General features: G+C 32.5%; 1 protein-coding gene and 2 long non-coding RNA genes across 5 annotated transcripts; 1 reads left to right on the top strand and 2 right to left on the bottom strand.

Moving 5' to 3' along the window:
- Positions 1-10,945: 10,945 nt before the first annotated feature.
- LOC139867089 (low-temperature-induced cysteine proteinase-like) lies at positions 10,946-13,272 on the top strand. Its single transcript, XM_071855416.1, has 5 exons — positions 10,946-11,489; positions 11,913-12,148; positions 12,244-12,384; positions 12,487-12,936; positions 13,017-13,272. The coding sequence occupies exons 1-5, from the start codon at positions 11,009-11,011 to the stop codon at positions 13,095-13,097; spliced, it is 1,389 nt and encodes a 462-aa protein (XP_071711517.1). The 5' UTR covers positions 10,946-11,008; the 3' UTR covers positions 13,098-13,272.
- A 357-nt stretch (positions 13,273-13,629) lies between these two features.
- On the bottom strand, positions 13,630-16,085 carry LOC139867653 (uncharacterized). The gene is made up of 5 exons (XR_011765906.1): positions 15,880-16,085; positions 14,754-14,933; positions 14,376-14,486; positions 14,077-14,167; positions 13,630-13,967 (listed from the first exon to the last, which is right to left on the bottom strand). It is a non-coding gene; the product is annotated as an uncharacterized lncRNA (long non-coding RNA).
- A 112-nt stretch (positions 16,086-16,197) lies between these two features.
- On the bottom strand, positions 16,198-18,602 carry LOC139867478 (uncharacterized). 3 transcript variants are annotated; one of them, XR_011765851.1, is made up of 7 exons: positions 18,407-18,602; positions 18,080-18,108; positions 17,794-17,901; positions 17,266-17,349; positions 17,008-17,083; positions 16,578-16,663; positions 16,198-16,285 (listed from the first exon to the last, which is right to left on the bottom strand). It is a non-coding gene; the product is annotated as an uncharacterized lncRNA (long non-coding RNA). The 3 variants fall into 3 exon arrangements; XR_011765852.1 differs by lacking the exon at positions 17,266-17,349 and having other exon boundaries at positions 17,008-17,241; XR_011765853.1 differs by lacking the exons at positions 17,794-17,901; positions 18,080-18,108 and having other exon boundaries at positions 17,266-17,619.
- Between the last annotated feature and the right edge of the window lie 2,289 nt (positions 18,603-20,891).

Below are 20,891 nucleotides of genomic sequence, written 5' to 3' on the forward strand. Positions count from 1 at the left end.
GGTTGAGGATTTTCTTCTACTTAACCATTTTATTATTTCCCCCACTGGTTCTATTTATTCTTCCGGTTCCGATTCTTCTTCTGGTTCCGATTCTTCTTCCGGTTCCGACTCTTCTTCCGGTTCCTCTTCGGGAACTTGTGAATCAGTCCACAAATCATTCCAATTTACATTTGACTCTTCATTATTATTAGGTGAGTCAATGGGACTTGTTCTAGAGGTAGACATCTATCACATAATATCAAACGCGTTAGGAGATTAATATATCATATAATATTCACATGTTAAAAATATATAGTTTTCAAAAAAAATTGTTAAGCAATCATTTTTCAAGTAAACACGGTCGAAGTCCAGACTCACTAATGCATCCTAACAAACTCGATAACACACACTAATGCAAAATTCTGGTTCTCTAAGACCAACGCTCGGATACCAACTGAAATGTCCCGTTCTTATTGATTAAAAACGTTCCATATTAATTGATTTCGTTGCGAGGTTTTGACCTCTATATGAGACGTTTTTCAAAGACTGCATTCATTTTAAAACAAACCTTAACCTTTATTTCATCAATAAAGGTTTAAAAAGCTTTACGTAGATTATCAAATAATGATAATCTAAAATATCCTGTTTACACACGACTATTACATAATGGTTTACAATACAAATATGTTACAACGAAATAAGTTTCTTGAATGCAGTTTTTACACAATATCATACAAACATGGACTCCAAATCTTGTCCTTATTTAAGTATGCGACAGCGGAAGCTCTTAATAATCACCTGAGAATAAACATGCTTAAAACGTCAATAAAAATGTTGGTGAGTTATAGGTTTAACCTATATATATCAAATCGTAACAATAGACCACAACATTTCATATTTCAATATACATCCCATACATAGAGATAAAAATCATTCATATGGTGAACACCTGGTAACCGACATTAACAAGATGCATATATAAGAATATCCCCATCATTCCGGGACACCCTTCGGATATGATATAAATTTCGAAGTACTAAAGCATCTAGTACTTTGGATGGGATTTGTTAGGCCCAATCGATCTATCTTTAGGATTCGCGTCAATTAGGGTGTCTGTTCCCTAATTCTTAGATTACCAGACTTAATAAAAAGGGGCATATTCGATTTCGATAATTCAACCATAGAATGTAGTTTCACGTACTTGTGTCTATTTTGTAAATCATTTATAAAACCTACATGTATTCTCATCCCAAAAATATTAGATTTTAAAAGTGGGACTATAACTCACTTTCACAGATTTTTACTTCGTCGGAAAGTAAGACTTGACCACTGGTTGATTCACGAACCTATAACAAATATGTACATATATATCAAAGTATATTCAAAATATATTTACAACACTTTTAATACATTTTGATGTTTTAAGTTTATTAAGTCAGCTGTCCTCGTTAGTAACCTACAACTAGTTGTCCAACGTTAGATGTACAGAAAAAAATTGATATATATTATCTTGAATCAATCCATGACCCAGTGTATACACGTCTCAGGCTAGATCACAACTCAAAGTATATATATTTATGGAATCAACCTCAACCCTGTATAGCTAATTCCCACATTAGTGCATATAGAGTGTCTATGGTTGTTCCAAATAATATATACACATGGGTCGATATGATATGTCAAAACATTTCCATACGTGTCTATGGTATCCCAAGATTACATAATATATTAGAATACATGTATAATACAATATAAGTTAGCTAGGATATGATTAATATAGATTTGTTACCAATTTTCACGTTGCTACAACAATAAAAATTATCCAATCTTGTTTTACCCATAACTTCTTCATTTTAAATCCGTTTTGAGTGAATCAAATTGCTATGGTTTCATATTAAACTCTATTTTATGAATCTAAACAGAAAAAGTATAGGTTTATAGTCAGAAATATAAGTTACAAGTCATTTTTGTAAAGGTAGTCATTTCAGTCGAAAGAACGATGTCTAGATGACCATTTTAGAAAACGTACTTCCACTTTGAGTTTAACCATGATTTTTGGATATAGTTTCATGTTCATAAGAAAAATCATTTTTTCAGAAGAAAAACTTTTAAATCAAAATTTATCATAGTTTTTAATTAACTAACCCAAAACAGCCCGCGGTGTTACTACGACGGCGTATGTCCGGTTTTACAGTGTTCTTCGTGTTTCCAGGTTTTAAATCATTAAGTTAGCATATCATATAGATATAGAACATGTGTTTAGTTGATTTTAAAAGTCAAGTTAGAAGGATTAACTTTTATTTGCGAACAAGTTTAGAATTAACTAAACTATGTTCTAGTGATTACAAGTTTAAACCTTCGAATAAGATAGCTTTATATATATGAATCGAATGATGTTATGAACATCATTACTACCTCAAGTTTTCTGGATAAAGCTAATGGAAATGAGAAAAATGGATCTATCTTCAAAGGATCCTTGGATGGCTTGAAAGTTTTTGAAGCAGAATCATGACACGAAAACAAGTTCAAGTAAGATTTCCACTCGAAATAAGATTGTTATAGTTATAGAAATTGAATCAAAGTTTGAATATGAGTATTACCTTGTATTAGAAAGATATCATACTGTAAATAAGAAAGATTTCTTGAGGTTGGATGATCACTCTACAAGATTAGAAGTAAGCTAGCAAACTTGGAAGTATTCTTGATTTTATGAAACTAGAACTTGTAGAATTTATGAAGAACACTTAGAACTTGAAGATAGGACTTTAGAGAGATCAATTAGATGAAGAAAATTGAAGAATTAAAGTGTTTGTAGGTGTTTTTGGTCGTTGGTGTATGGATTAGATATAAAGGATATGTAATTTTGTTTTCATGTAAATAAGTCATGAATGATTACTCATATTTTTGTAATTTTATGAGATATTTCATGCTAGTTGCCAAATGATGGTTCCCACATGTGTTAGGTGACTCACATGGGCTGCTAAGAGCTGATCATTGGAGTGTATATACCAATAGTACATACATCTAAAAGCTGTGTATTGTACGAGTACGAATATGGGTGCATACGAGTAGAATTGTTGATGAAACTGAACGAGGATGTAATTGTAAGCATATTTGCTAAGTAGAAGTATTTTGATAAGTGTCTTGAAGTCTTTCAAAAGTGTATGAATACATATTAAAACACTACATGTATATACATCTTAACTGAGTCGTTAAGTCATCGCTAGTCGTTACATGTAAGTGTTGTTTTGAAACCTTTAGGTTAACGATCTTGTTAAATGTTGTTAACCCATTGTTTATTAAATCAAATGAGATGTTAAATTATTACATTATCATGATATCATGATGTATTAATATATCTTAATATGATATATATACATTAAATGTCGTTACAGCGATAATCGTTACATATATGTCTCGTTTCAAAATCATTAAGTTATTAGTCTTATTTTTACATATGTAGTTCATTGTTAATATACTTAATGATATGTTTACTTATCATAATATCATGTTAATTATATATATATATATATATCCATATATATGTCATCATATAGTTTTTACAAGTTTTAATTTTCGTGAATCGCCTGTCAACTTGGGTGGTCAATTGTCTATATGAAACCTATTTCAATTAATCAAGTCTTAACAAGTTTGATTGCTTAACATGTTGGAAATATTTAATCATGTAAATATCAATTTCATTTAATATATAAAAGCATGGAAAAGTTCGGGTCACTACACATATTAATATTCGGGAAGACGGAACCCGATATAGGGCTGATAGAATTTGGGTACCAAGGTTTGGAGATGTGAGGGAAATGGTACTTAAAGAAGCACATAAAACCAGATATTCAATACATCTCAGAGCGGGGAAGATGTATAAAGATCTCAAGAAACACTTTTGGTGGCCGGGTATGAAAGCCGATATTGCTAAATATGTAGGAGAATGTTTGACGTGTTCTAAGGTCAAAGCTGAACATCAGAAATCATCAGGTCTACTACAACAACTTGAAATCCCCGAATGGAAATGGGAAAACATTACCATGGATTTCATTACTAAATTGTCAAGGACTGCAAGTGGTTATGATACTATTTGGGTAATAGTTGATCGTCTCACCAAGTCAGCACACTTCCTGCCAATGAGAGAAGATGACAAAATGGAGAAGTTAGTGCGATTGTATTTGAAGGAGGTTGTCTCCAGACATGGAATACCCGTCTCTATTATCTCTGATAGGGATGGTAGATTTGTTTCAAGGTTCTGGCAGACGTTGCAACAAGCATTGGGGACTCGTCTAGACGTGAGTACTGCCTATCATCCACAAACTGATGGGCAGAGCGAAAGGATGATACAAACGCTTGAAGACATGCTACGTGCATGTGTTATTGATTTCGGAAACAGTTGGGATAGACACCTACCGTTAGCAGAATTTTCCTACAACAACAGTTATCATTCTAGTATTGAGATGACGCTGTTTGAGGCACTTTATGGTAGAAAGTGCAGGTCTCCGATTTGTTGGAATGAAGTGGGGGATAGACAGATTATGGGTCCGGAGATAATACAAGAAACTACCGAGAAAATCATCCAAATTCAACAACGATTGAAAACCGCCCAGAGTCGACAAAAGAGCTACGCGGACAGTAAAAGAAAAGATATAGAGTTTGAAATTGGAGAAATGGTCATGCTTAAGGTTTCACCTTGGAAAGGCGTTGTTCGATTTGGTAAACGGGGGAAACTAAATCCAAGGTACATTGGACCATTCAAGATTATAGATCGTGTCAGACCAGTAGCTTACCAACTGGAGCTACCTCAACAACTCGCGGTTGTACATAACACTCTCCACGTCTCGAATTTGAAGAAATGTTTTGCTAAAGAAAATCTCACTATTCCTTTGGACGAAATCCAAATCAATGAAAAACTTCAATTCATTGAAGAACCCGTCGAAATAATGGATCGTGAGGTTAAGAGAATTAAACAAAACAAGATACCGATTGTTAAGATTCGATGGAATGCTCGTAGAGGACCCGAGTTCACCTGAGAACGAGAAGATCAGATGAAGAAGAAATACCCGCATCTATTTCCAGAAGATTCGTCAACACCTCCAACTGCTTAAAATTTCAGGACGAAATTTATTTAACGGATAGGTACTGTAGTAACCCGAACTTTTCCAAGTTTATATATATTAAATAAAATTGTTATTTACATGATTAAATGTTTCCAACATGTTAAGCAATCAAACTTGTTAATACTTGATTAAATGAAATAAGTTTCATATAGACAATTGATCACCCAAGTTGACCGGCGATTCACGAACATTACAAAATTGTAAAAACTACATGTTGTGGTATATATATAGACATATATATATGGTTGACATAAGAGTATGATGAGTAAGTATCTCACTAAGTATATTAACAATGTGTGATATACATAAGAAATGAGATTACTAAGTTAAGAAACTCGAAATGATATATATAACGATTATCGTTATGATAACGTCTACTAAATACATATGTATCATATTAAGATATTGATACACTATATTTAACATGATAAAATGATATTTAAATATATCATTAAGTGTGTTAACAATGAACGACATATGTAAAAACAAGACTACTAACTTAATGATTTCGAAACGAGACATATATGTAACGATTATCGTTGTAACGACATTTAAATGTGTATATATATCATATTAAGATATATTAATATATCATAATATCATGTTACTATAATAATTTAACATCTCATTAGATATAATAAACATTGGGTTAACAACATTTAACAAGATCGTTAACTTAAAGGTTTCAAATCAACATTTACATGTAACGACTAACGATGACTTAACGACTCAGTTAAAAATGTATATACATGTAGTGTTTTAATATGTATTCATACACTTTTGAAAGACTTCAAGACACATATCAAAGTAATTCTAATTAACAAAAATGCTTACAATTACATCCTCGTTCAGTTTCATCAACAATTCTACTCGTATGCACCCGTATTCGTACTCGTACAATACACAGCTTTTAGATGTATGTACAATTTGTATATACACTCCAATGATCAGCTCTTAGCAGTACATATGAGTCACCTAACATATGTGGGAGCTATCATTTGGCAACTAGCATGAAATATCTCATAAAATTACAAAAATATGAGTAATCATTCATGACTTATTTACATGAAAACAAAATTACACATCCTTTATATCTAATCCATATACCAACGACCAAAAACACCTACAAACACTTTCATTCTTCAATTTTCTTCATCTAAGTGATATCTCTCAAGTTCTATCTTCAAGTTCTAAGTGTTCTTCATAAATTCCATAAGTATAGTTTCATAAAAATCAAGAATACTTCCAAGTTTGCAAGTCTACTTCCAAGCTTTCTAATCCATTCCAAGTAATCATCTAAGATCAAGTAACCTTTGTTATTTATAGTAGGTTATCTTTATAATTCAAGGTAATATTCATATTCAAACTTTGATTCAATTTCTACAACTATAACAATCTTATTTCGAGTGAAAATCTTACTTGAACTTGTTTTCGTGTCATGATTCTGCTTCAAGAACTTTCAAGCCATCCAAGGATCCTTTGAAGCAAGATTCATTTTTCTCATTTCCAGTAGCTTTATCCAGAAAACTTGAGGTAGTAATGATGTTCATAACATCATTCGATTCATACATATAAAGCTATCTTATTCGAAGGTTTAAACTTGTAATCACTAGAACATAGTTTAGTTAATTCTAAACTTGTTCGCAAACAAAAGTTAATCCTTCTAACTTGACTTTTAAAATCAACTAAACACATGTTCTATATATATATATGATATGCTAACTTAATGATTTAAAACCTGGAAACACGATGAACACCATAAAATCGGATATACGCCGTCGTAGTGAAACCGGGGGCTGTTTTTGTTTGGATAATTAAAAACTAGGATAAACTTTAATTTAAAATTTGTTCTTCTGAAAAAATGATTTTTCATATGAACATGAAACTATATCCAAAAATCAAGGTTAAACTCAAAGTGGATGTATGTTTTCTAAAATGGTCATCTAGACGTCGTTCTTTCGACTGAAATGACTACCTTTACAAAAATGACTTGGAACTTATATTTCTGACTATAAACTTATAATTTTTCTGTTTAGATTCATAAAATAGAATTCAATATGAAACCATAGCATTTTGATTCACTCAAAACGGATTTAAAATGAAGAAGTTATGGGTAAAACAAGATAGGATATTTTTGATCTTTTTAGCTACGAGAAATGTTTAACAAATCTATACAAATCATATCCTAGCTAACTTATATTGTATTATACATGTATTCTAATATATTATGTAATCTTGGGATACCATAGACACGTATGCAAATGTTTTGACATATCATATCGACCCATGTATATATATTATTTGGAACAACCATAGACACTCTATATGCAGTAATGTTGGAGTTAGCTATACAGGGTTGAGGTTGATTCCAAATATATATATACTTTGAGTTGTGATCTAGCCTGAGACGTGTATACACTGGGTCGTGGATTGATTCAAGATAATATATATCGATTTATTTCTGTACATCTAACTGTGGACAACTAGTTGTAGGTTACTAACGAGGACAGTTGACTTAATACACTCAAATCTTTAAAACATAATAAAAATAGTTGTAATTATATTTTGATCATACTTTGATATATATGTACATATTTGTATTGGTTCGTGAATCGATCCGTGGCCAAGTCTTATTTCCGAGGAAGGAAATATCTGTGAAAGTGAGTTATAGTCCCACTTTTAAATCTAATATTTTGGGGATGAGAATACATGCAGGTTTTATAAATGATTTACAAAATAGACACAAGTACGTGAAACTACATTCTATGGTTAAATTATCGAAATCGAATATGCCCCTTTTTATTAAGTCTGGTAATCTAAGAATTAGGGAACAGACACCCTAATTGACGTGAATCCTAAAGATAGATCTATTGGGCCTAACAAACCCCATCCAAAGTACCGGATGCTTTAGTACTTCGAAATTTATATCATATCCGAAGGGTGTCCCGGAATGATGGGGATATTCTTATATATGCATCTTGTTAATGTCGGTTACCAGGTGTTCACCATATGAATGATTTTTATCTCTATGTATGGGATGTGTATTGAAATATGAAATCTTGTGGTCTATTGTTACGATTTGATATATATAGGTTAAACCTATAACTCACCAACATTTTTGTTGACGTTTAAAGCATGTTTATTCTCAGGTGAATACTAAGAGCTTCCGCTGTTGCATACTAAAATAAGGACAAGAATTGGAGTCCATGTTTGTATGATATTGTTTAAAAACTGCATTCAAGAAACATATGTCGATGTAATATATTTCTATTGTAAACCATTATGTAATGGTCGTGTGTAAACAGTATATTTTAGATTATCATTATTTGATAATCTACGTAATGTTTTTTTAAAACCTTTATTGATAATATAAAGGTTATGGTTGTTTTAAAAATGAATGCAATCTTTGAAAAACGTCTCATATAGAGGTCAAAACCTCGCAACGAAATCAATTAATATGGAACGTTTATAATCAATATGAATGGGACATTTCATGATGTTCATAACATCATTCGATTCATACATATAAAGCTATCTTATTCGAAGGTTTAAACTTGTAATCACTAGAACATAGTTTAGTTAATTCTAAACTTGTTCGCAAACAAAAGTTAATCCTTCTAACTTGACTTTTAAAATCAACTAAACATATGTTCTATATCTATATGATATGCTAACTTAATGATTTAAAACCTAAAAACACGATGAACACCATAAAATCGGATATACGCCGTCGTAGTGAAACCGGGGGCTGTTTTGGTTTGGATAATTAAAAACTATGATAAACTTTGATTTAAAAGTTGTTCTTCTGAGAAAATGATTTTTCATATGAACATGAAACTATATCCAAAAATCTTGGTTAAACTCAAAGTGAAAGTATGTTTTCCAAAATGGTCATCAAGATGTCGTTTTTTCGACGGAAATGACTACCTCTTTAGTAATTGACATGTAACTTAAATTTTCGACTATAAACCTATACTTTTTCTGTTTGGATTCTTAAATTAGAGTTCAATATGAAACCATAGCAATTTGATTCACTCAAAACGGATTTAAAATGAAGAAGTTATGGGTAAAACAAGATTGGATATTTTTTATCTTTTCAGCTACGGGAAATGTTTAACAAATCTATACAAATCATATCATAGCTAACTTATATTGTATTATACATGTATTCTAATATATTATGTAATCTTGGAATACCATAGACACGTATGCAAATGTTTTGACATATCATATCGACCCATGTATATATATTATTTAGAACAACCATAGACACTCTATATGCAGTAATGTGGGAGTTAGCTATACATGATTGAGGTTGATTCCAAAAATATATATACTTTGAGTTGTGATCTAGCCTGAGACGTGTATACACTGGGTCGTGGATTAATTCAAGATAATATATATCAATTTTTTTCTGTACGTCTAACTTTGGACAGCTAGTTGTAGGTTACTAACGAGGACAGCTGACTTAATAAATTTAAAACAGTAAAACGTATTAAAAATGTTGTAAATATATTTTGAACATACTTTGATATATATGTACATATTTGTTATAGGTTCGTGAATCGACCAGTGGTCAAGTCTTACTTCCCGACAAAGCAAAAAATATGTGAAAGTGAGTTATAGTCCCACTTTTAAAATCTAATATTTTTGGGATGAGAAAAAATGCAGGTTTTATAAATGATTTACAAAATAGACACAAGTACGTGAAACTACATTCTATGGTTGAATTATCGAAATCGAATATGCCCCTTTTTATTAAGTCTGGTAATCTAAGAATTAGGGAACAGGCACCCTAATTGACGCGAATCCTAAAGATAGATCTATTGGGCCTAACAAACCACATCCAAAGTACCAGATGCTTTAGTACTTCGAAATTTATATCATATCCGAAGGGTGTCCCGGAATGATGGGGATATTCTTATATATGCATCTTGTTAATGTCGGTTACCAAGTGTCCACCATATGAATGATTTTTATCTCTATGTATGGGATGTGTATTGAAATATGAAATCTTGTGGTCTATTGTTACGATTTGATATATATAGGTTAAACCTATAACTCACCAACATTTTTGTTGACGTTTAAAGCATGTTTATTCTCAGGTGAATACTAAGAGCTTCCGCTGTTGCATACTAAAATAAGGACAAGATTTGGAGTCCATGTTTGTATGATATTGTGTAAAAAACTGCATTCAAGAAACATATGTCGATGTAATATATTTCTATTGTAAACCATTATGTAATGATCGTGTGTAAACAGTATATTTTAGATTATCATTATTTGATAATCTACGTTATGTTTTTTAAAACCTTTATTGATAAAATAAAGGTTATGGTTGTTTTAAAAATGAATGCAGTCTTTGAAAAACGTCTCATATAGAAGTCAAAACCTCGCAACGAAATCAATTAATATGGAATGTTTATAATCAATATGAACGAGACATTTCATATATTAGGTACCTAACAACGTATATTCAAATTCGACCGCGCGTTGAATAGAACCGCAGCAACGCGCGGTCGAATTTTTTTCTAGTTAATTAATAATAATAATTCGATTGTTAATTTAATCATACTTCACCATCATATCATACTATACTAATACTAATACTAATACTAATACTAATACTAATACTAATATAAATATAAAGATAAATAAATAATAAATAGATAAAACCAATTCTATTCTATATAAATAATAAATAAAAATAAATTGTCTTATTTAAAATTTCATTTATCTACCATCTTTCCTCATATGAATACAATTCGAATTCGAATCCAAATCATCCACCATTTATTATTATTTTAAACACATCTACTTTTTCCACTTTATAAATCAATTCGTTCATCACCCTATTCCCACTCAATTCTTCCCCTTATCTTTCCACCTGCAAAAAACAATCAATCATGAAAATATCTACAATGTCTATCGTCTTCCTTCTCGCTCTCTTCACAATCGCATCCGCCGTTGACCAGTCAATCATCGGTTACGATGCTAAACACATGACCGAATCATCATCTGACACGTGGCGAACAGATGATGAAGTTAACAATATCTACGAATCATGGCTTGTGAAACACGGTAAAACTTACAACGCTATTGGAGAGAAGGATCGTAGGTTTCAGATCTTCAAAGATAACCTCCGGTTTATCGACGATCATAACTCCGTTGACCGGACTTATAAAGTCGGACTTAATAAGTTTGCCGATCTGACTAATGAAGAGTACCGTACGACGTACACCGGCATTAAAACGATCGGCGCTAAGAAGAAGCTGTCGAACGTGAAGAGTGATCGGTATCTTTTCCGGTCCGGTGATTCGTTGCCGGAGGCTGTTGACTGGAGAGAAAAAGGTGCCGTTGCCGTCGTTAAAGATCAAGGAAGCTGCGGTGAGCTTTTTATTTTTATTTAATTTTTTAATCAAAATCAATTTAAAAATAATAATAATAATTTTTATTTTTATTACTCCGTAATTATTAGAAAGGTTTGGAAGTTCAAATATAGTTTAGTTACAGCTTAGTATAAGTAAGCAGCTATAACTATGCCGTACGTATCGTTTAGTTACAGCTTATTATTTGTTAGTCTTTTAATTGCTTCCGTTATAATTAAGTTTATATCTGCTACGGAGTATTTGAATTAAATTGTACTCTTAATTTCACATGTGGATATTTGTGTTAAAAGCTAGATTAAGTTAGTTTGATCTTAGATGAGGTAATTAGGGTTTTAATACGAAATTAGTGTGGTAGGAAGTTTGAGTTGACCTAAGTTTGAACGTGAATAATGCTGATGATTAAGGTTTTGCGAATTTGTAGGGAGTTGTTGGGCGTTTTCAACCACTGGTTCGGTGGAAGGTATCAACCAGATCGTTACGGGTGATTTGATCTCGGTTTCGGAACAAGAGCTTGTTGATTGTGATACATCTTACAATCAAGGTTGTAATGGAGGTCTCATGGACTATGCTTTTCAGTTCATCATCAAAAATGGTGGTATTGATACTGAAGAAGACTATCCTTACAAAGGCAAAGATGGCAAATGTGACGCCACTAGGGTTTGTACTTTTAACCATATATATAAAAATATACATGTATTAGACTAGTTTTCTCGTTTACTTATTAGTAATTGATTGATTTTATGCTCATGTAGAAAAATGCAAAGGTTGTTACTATTGATGGTTACGAAGATGTACCAGTTAACGACGAATCATCGCTCAAAAAGGCCGTTGCAGGTCAACCTGTAGCCGTGGCCATTGAAGCCGGTGGCAGGGAATTCCAATTTTATACCTCGGTAATAATTTGATTTTAATTTATATTTTAAATAATTAGAAACAACATTTTGTTAACTAGTAATTTGAATTGTTAATGTGTGTGTCAATTTTAATGTACGCAGGGTATTTTCACGGGTTCATGTGGAACAGAGTTGGATCATGGTGTACTTGCAGTTGGTTACGGGTCAGAAAACGGTAAAGATTACTGGATCGTAAAGAACTCGTGGGGTGCAGATTGGGGTGAGTCTGGTTACTTGAAAATGGAAAGGAACATTCAAGAAAAAACAGGTAAATGTGGCATTGCAATGGAAGCTTCATACGCAACCAAGACTGGTCCGAACCCACCGAACCCTGGTCCATCACCACCGGCTCCAGTCACACCTGAAGTCGTTTGTGATGAGTACAGCACGTGTCCTGAAAGCACCACATGTTGTTGTATTTATGAGTACTATGGTTATTGTTTTGCTTGGGGATGTTGTCCGTTAGAAGGTGCATCATGTTGTGATGATCATTATAGTTGTTGCCCACATGATTATCCTGTTTGTAATGTGCGCCGTGGTACTTGTTCAAAGGTAAGTTTAATGTTTGAATTTGTTTACGTTATATAATTCATAATTGCATAATTTAATGGATTGGTAATTGTTTGTTACAGAGCAAGAACAGCCCATTGGAAGTTAATGCGATTAAGAGGATTCTTGCGACACCAACTAAGTTGAAGAGGAGCAGTGCTTAAGAGGCGAAAATTTGACATTCTTGAGTTACACGATGTTGAAGATTGGAATCTGATGATACTTTTATTTATCAGATTTTTTATTTGTAAATACTCTGCATTTGATTCCTGTATCACTACATTTTAATTTTAATTCATGTTAATCTGAACAAAGTTGATTAAAGTTGGGATTGTGTTGTGATTGTTCTAATTACAATCAACTCTTGCTACTTGGTTCAACCCTTCTAAGCAGTGAATAACTGAATATAACAAGAATTGAAGGTTCGCGCGTTGCTGCTCTAAAGTTTATGCGATTTTAACGCTAGATAGCAATTCGCACGCCACAACCTAAAATGGAATATGAACACCAATCGCATTGATTACACCAGCTAGATCTACAATGTATACAACATCAACATCAACGAAAAAAGGTCACTTGATAACTCCTAAATCCAACCGAACATTAACCTTTTATGCAGTCTAAATCCAAATTTCTAAAACATAAACACAACTAATATTACAGGGACATAATAACAAATAAAGTACTAAATCAGAATGAACCCACAATTATTCGTTTCCATTTTACTTATTTGCTTAATTCGTCCTCGTTGATTCCCTAAAACAATCATCAAATAGATTTATCTAAACCAAATGAGATAGCCTATTCAAAATGTAACAAACAACATTGTCATAAACTAACCAAGAGAATAAATAGTATAACCAACACCTTAAATAGGTGGACCAGTTCTAAGTGCATAGTCCAAATCAGCTATCAAATCATGTTAGACCTTATGTTAGACCTCTCGCCTCCCGAACTTCTGCGGGTATACACTTCTGCGGGTATAGATGCGTGGGACATAAAGCGTGGCATGCTTATTAGTGATTTTACACCCCCTGACAAAATAGAAAACACGTCTATGATAATCAGTTGCAACATATGAATTTCAAGGAAAAAATATTAAATTAAATATATCAAGAGAAGAATAAGATTATCAAAACTAACAGTTATGGCAAAGTATTTGGTAGTCTCCACTATGTGCTTCGAAAGAGCCAACGACTGTTAAGAAACTCAGCACTGATCCTGCTCCCTTTGCCTACAAAATATAAAATAAATATTTAAAAAAAAAAAAAACTTTATGCGAACATTCTCATACGGTTTGAAACCTTCTACCTCTGAATGCAAGAAACATAATCTGGAAAATTTATTATATAAAGAGATAACTATAAGAAAAGCTACACATTTATATCTTATATTATCACAATCTTATACTTCATGACATTTGAAAGGATTAACACGCGTACAGTCATCCACATCAAACGGCTCTGTCCTTCTGAAACTTATCACTATTATACTTGCATCTTATGGCTTCTCACTAAATATGAAAACTTGTGTCAATCTCTCCTTTTGATATTCTGCACACAGACATAAATAATCAATAACAAAATCAAAACAACTCAAGCAAGTATAAGAGCTTACGAATCTTTTTTTGTACCATTCCAGCAGTTGTAAAAGTCAATAAAATGCATTTGTTAAGCAACTTGAACCATTTGTACCCGTAAAAATATATGACCCAATGACCCATTTCAACCCAAAACCGTTTTGAACCCAAACCGACCCAACCTGGCCCGTTTGCCCGGTATACTAAAAAGCAATGTAACAACAAAAAGAAATTGAATTACTTCAACCAATTCAAACCGTTCATCATTGAGCTCTTTATCATAAATGGTGTATTCTAGAGACTTTCTCTGTTTGTCAAGTTGCTAATACTTCTTTAACTCTGCATTTTCCTCGTCCATTTCTTCGTCCAGCTCTTGTAATCTCTCATCCAAGTATTGCACAACTTGAATGATTTGAATACTCTAATTTCCCAGATCATAAAAGATATAAGAAATCAATCACCATATGCAACAAACAATTAATGTAACAATCTGCCTGCTGTCCCAAAGAAAAAGTTAACATATTATTGGTTAGTGATGAATATTCGCATTATTGAAGCCCGTGCGTTGCATGATGCTTTATAAAACCCGTTAAAAATCAGTTTCGTTTCTCAAATAGTTAGTGTTCTTAGATATCAATTATTAGTATAAAAACAAACTCCAGTTGCATTAGTTTCGTTTATGGATCAACTAAAACTTTATTTACAAAAACCAATATATGTAAAAGTATGGTTCTTAGATTTAAAGTGAATATGTTACTATCATAAGTTCCAACTACTATACCTAGTAATATCACACAATTCCTTCATAAGTTCCGACTTCTTCATCACCAAATTTAATTAAAACGGTTCAAATTCAAAATCAAAATATTAGAATTGAAATAGAACACAACTAATGGACTGGTTTGAGTTCTTAAATGTCATGTAAGGAAAATGATACATACCAGACGTTTGAGCCCGTTAGGGTCAACAATGGAGTTCAGTTGTCTTCAACAACACATAAAACAAATAGGTGTATGAAACAACATGTAAAAGAAAAACACGACTGGTAAAGCAAATATAATTATAATAGTATGTGAATGCACATGGAAAAATGAATTATAAATATATCATTCAAGATCTTAAAGTTCCAAAGACACCAATCATTAGACACCAATCATAAATTCAATAGACAATTACAAACAGATCATATTGCACATGAATTGTAAATACACAAAGCATAAGTATGACATTTGGAAGACACAACTAATAATTTTAAGAACAGTAAGATGAAGTAACACACAAACAATCATCTTATATACAAAAGATAATCAACACCAATTATGACTAATAAAAACAAACAAAGATAAATATAGAGAATAGATATACACCTGCTTTTGCAGGCCCGAACGGCTCTTCCTCTTTAAGGATTGCTATAAATTGATTTACTTTAAGTCGAAAGACACATCCACCTTCACAACAATGATGATAGTGAAGCCCCGTTGAAAATGATCGAAGGCGCTCATTATACCAAAACACAGCACCGTTGTAACTGCAAGCACAGATGCAGTCATCTATGTTTTGGTAAAAACGTGTTACACCTGCGTATTAAATATAAAAATATCAGTTTTATAAATCCATAACACCAACAAAATGTTATTAACAACACAGAAAGCTTTTAGGAACAACAATGCTCAACATACCTTCATTAGTAGATGACACCAGCGAAGGATTTGCCAAAATTTGAATGACAATATATACCACTCAAATGACCCAGAGAAGACGAAATACCATTAGCTACACACAAAAACAAAAGACGTTATAAAAAATACACGGTTGCATTATGTTTCCAGTGGATACAAACAATGCGCGCCTTCTGTTACCTCAAATCATCAGCATTTATAGAACTTAAAACTCATATATGAGTGTGTTACAAACACAAATATACAAGCAGTTAACTAAATTCAAGAAATTAATGATCAATTCATAATCAAAATAAGATGGTAGCCATTATGATTTAATCAATTTGTAAAACAACCAAAAAATGCAAACTACAAAAAACACAAATTCGTTGGAAAGAATTTTTTACCTTCAAATGCTTAAAGGATGAGAGCAACAAACGATTACAGTCAAAAGTAAGCACGTAACAGAAAAAATAACTTACGAAGCTTCAATCTGCACAAAAAAAGTAAAGCAAATTTAAGTTTCGTATAAAATTGGAGTCTATTGGCTAAATCTACGTTATAAGGAAATATAATGATAATAATTTTAAACACTTAATATGAAACAACAAAACAGGAGCAACTGAAATCTCAAAAGCATAAGAAGCTAAAAAAAAAAAATGCATCAATATAACGGGCGACTGGTAATAAAACCAAAAAGTATAAAATATATAAAAAAAAAAGCCCTAAAAACATAAATCTAACTAAAGAAACCTAATCACATTATTAGCAAGTAAGAATGCAAAATATATAGAACATAAATTAGGAAGATATCAAATAATCAAATAAGAGTAATACCTGGTGACGAAACCGATTAGCAAAATCTAAACGCTAGGCCTGGTGACGAAACTGATAACCGTTCTTCATCACCGCTCTAAAAAAAGTAAACAAAAAGTAAAACATTATTAAAATAACGATACCAAAAAGTAAAAAAGAAAAATAAAGAAAATAATTCTTATTTGAACATCCATATACAGGCTGATCCAGCTCTTCTCTACTACTGGTTAGATACTTCTAACGTGAAAATAGCACCTGAAAAAAATGAACGACAAGAACCTTTATATAGGGAGCCTTCATACTTGACAGTCCACTTATGTAATTGTGCGCACTATAACCGATTCCAATTGTGCTTACAAACCCCTGATTATCATGAGGAGTTTAGTAAATTCAAATTATAATAGCTAAAACACAACATTATCCAAACACTTTAAAGGTTGAGTTACATGTATATAATAAAGATTTTTTCAATTTTTCTTGGTCACCTAAACGTTTAAAAACTACAATAATATATTTGTTGTAGAGATGTGATAAAAGAAAGCAGTAGGTAAAAGAAAATGCACTACATTAATGAAAGCTTGAAACCAAGTGTATCCTTCAATTGGAAACAAAACTCCATCAATTATGAATTACCTTAAAAAAACAGCTACACAATCAATATTTGATATCAAACTATAATTTCAACAATTTTTAAAAACTAAAATAAAATTCCTTAAAGCAATAGCGGATTGAGCCTAGAAAAACAAAAACACCAATAGAAATGCTCTTCTTCATCAAAATCAACCAACAGAAAAAACTAAAATTTACCATCTATTGGCCTCAGGCTGCTCTTCTTCATCAAAATCATCCCCACCTGACCTACTTCTACTCCTGTCAAAATCAGCATCCCCAACCAAAATCGACGCTCTATTAAACCTAACAACAATCTCAGTTGAATCAACTAAGGAAACCATAAAATCAAAGCAAAAATCTAACAATGATGAACTTACCTTATGACAGAAAACCAATCGAAACAATATATACAGAAGAACAATAATATATTTGTTGTAGAGATGTGATAAAAGAAAGCAGTAGGTAAAAGAAAATGCACTACCTTAATGAAAGCTTGAAACCAAGTGTATCCTTCAATTGGAAACAAAACTCCATCAATCAATAACCTGAAAAAAACAGCCACACAATCAATATTTGATATCAAACTATAATTTCAACAATTTTTAAAAACTAAAATAAAATTCCTTAAAGAAGAAGAGCATGGTTAAATTACAAATAAGGGTTTCAATTTCAGCATCCATAGAAATCGATTTAAACCCTAAATTTATTTTTATTTTTTTTAAAAAAACGAATAGATCAAGGGTATAAGAAAGTTAAAAAATCGAACAATTGAAAAGAAAAGCACACAAATTGAAAACGCGTTTCATACCTCTTTAACATACGTACCCAAAAAAATTAGGATTCCTGGCGTATAATCTATTGAAGGTCGGGAAGAAGATAAATGGATGAAATCTGATGATGCGATAATGAAGGCGTGTAGAAGATGTTGGTGGAAGGTGATATGGTACCTCAAAGTATGGTGGAAGGTGTCTGTAGGCTACCGTAGTCAAATAAATAAAGATGAAAGAAGGAGGTGAGGTTGAAGGTAAGGGAGAAAGCATGGTTGTACCGGGAGATGTCGAGCTGAAGAAAAACAAAAGAAACCCTGTAATTTTTTGTGGGGTGAGAATGATGGTAATTCGTGAGCAGTAACTGGTGGTGAGAGGAGAGTGAAGCGGGGGCCTATGGGAAAACAGCAAAAGCGGCAGCTGTTAGTATGTGGGCGTGAGCAGTAACCGGTTGTGAGAGGAGAGTGAAACGTGGGCCTAACCGGTGGTGAGAGGAGAGTGAAGCGGGGGCCTATGAGGAGAGTGAAGCGGGGGCCTATGAGGAGAGTGAAGCGGCAAAAGCGGCAGCTGTTAGTATGTGGGCGTGAGCGGTAACCGGTTGTGAGAGGAGAGTGAAACGTGAGCCTGTGGGAAGACAGCAAAATCGGCTGCTGTTAGTATGTGGGTAATGTTTAATACTATCGTATACTATTTTAAATACCTGTTTTAGTACTGTTGTGCCACCGCCACCGTCTGACCACCACTGCCAGCAACCCGCCAGAGCTGTCGCCAGTTGCTCCTGCAACGGATGGTTAACAAGCTATGGTGGGTCTCACTCTTTACCTTTCTATTTCTTTCCCCTTTTCTCTTTTTATTCTTCTTTCTTGTACTTTTTTGTTACGTTATTTCTTCATTTTACTTCTATTTTTTAATTAAAGAAAAAGGTAGGCTATGGAAGATGTTAGAAGTTGCAGGTTTTGCAAGATGGTAGTAGGTGGCTTGAACGATTTTTTTTTTTTTAATTTTGTTTTAGGGTTTTATATTTTTTTTTTTTTTGAAAAGCAGGATATCATTACCAAAGGAAAGAAACAACACAAGGAGCAGAGGGCCAAAAATGCCAGCCCAGGCTACTCAAAGACCACGATATTTACAACAGAAGCTTGCAGAGACAGCAAGCAAACAGAAGTAAACCCACTAGACACACGACACGAGACATACATACAAATATATAGATGACACACGAGACATACCCAAAACAAATACACGAAGCAAACCCACTAGGAACACGAGACAAACATACAATTATATAGATGACAGATAAATGCTAGGATCACTCAACCATGTAGTCCAATCGAAGTTCTTTTTGCGCGATCGATTTGAGATCCACTCGAAGGATTTGATTTGGATCTCATTCAACATAACCGGGGTTGTCCATGATTTCCCGCGAAAGACTAAATTGTTGCGATTCTTCCAAATGTAGTAGACGCAAACCCACTCGACCGCTTGCCATATTAATCTCCCGAAGCTAGTCATTGGAACCGAAGCGTTTCCAATATTTAGGGTTTTATATTTGAGTTGTGGGCTTTTTATATTGGCTCATGAGTTTCTTAAGTTGTGGGCTTTATAAAATGCATAAATATAAATCACAAGTACTCGCTATATCCTAAGCATAATCAATAATAAAACTTGAGTATAATTATTTTAATTTAGTTTAAGTTTACTCCGTATTATATATTAAAATTATAAAAGTCATATTTTAAAATTAATAAAACTATTTTAATGCATTCGTTTTTAATTATGTAATGTTTTTATTTTTAATAATGTAATGTTTTTATTTTATTTAATAAAATGTTATTTGTATTTATTTATTGTATTTAAATAATAATTTAAAATTGGTTAAAGTTTGAAATGGAGTGTATGATAGTGAGTGTTTAGTGAAAGTAATGTGAAAGGAATGTTAAAGGGTTTGTGCTAATGTGGCGCTGATATAGCAGGGAAAATGTTTGTGAAAGAATTGAACCATAGCAAGTGGCCTAATAATAGACATAAAAGACGATGTATGTGAAATATGAACCTATTTTCAAACATAACATTCAATATCTATCTATCTATTATTCTATTCTATTCTATCTATACCTTAAAAGAGAATCATTATTAGCTAATAAATCTTTTTAAAACCATAGATAACCCTTAGATTAGAAAATTACTTCAACCTACCTCTTCATCTAATGACTCACATCCATCATCTATCACTATTAGCTAATAAATCAAAAAAGTATTTACTGTTTACCTAAAATATCCTTAGAAATACCGAGTCAAAAATACGGAGTCATTAGAGCCAAATTAATAAATCAGAAACAGATGGTGAACCCTAAATCAACTATCCATACGTTTTTCATCTCCATTAACGAGGATCATCCCATGTCTCTTTGCTCAATAAATCATACCCTACAATTTTTAATTATATTATCGATTCAGATGATTCAGTTTTGTACTTTTGTTGACAATTTAGGTTTATTAAACCCTAATAGCGAATGGTTGCTGAGG

The sequence above is a fragment of the Rutidosis leptorrhynchoides genome, chromosome 9 (genome assembly GCF_046630445.1).
Source record: "Rutidosis leptorrhynchoides isolate AG116_Rl617_1_P2 chromosome 9, CSIRO_AGI_Rlap_v1, whole genome shotgun sequence".
Classification (NCBI taxonomy): Eukaryota; Viridiplantae; Streptophyta; class Magnoliopsida; order Asterales; family Asteraceae; genus Rutidosis; species Rutidosis leptorrhynchoides.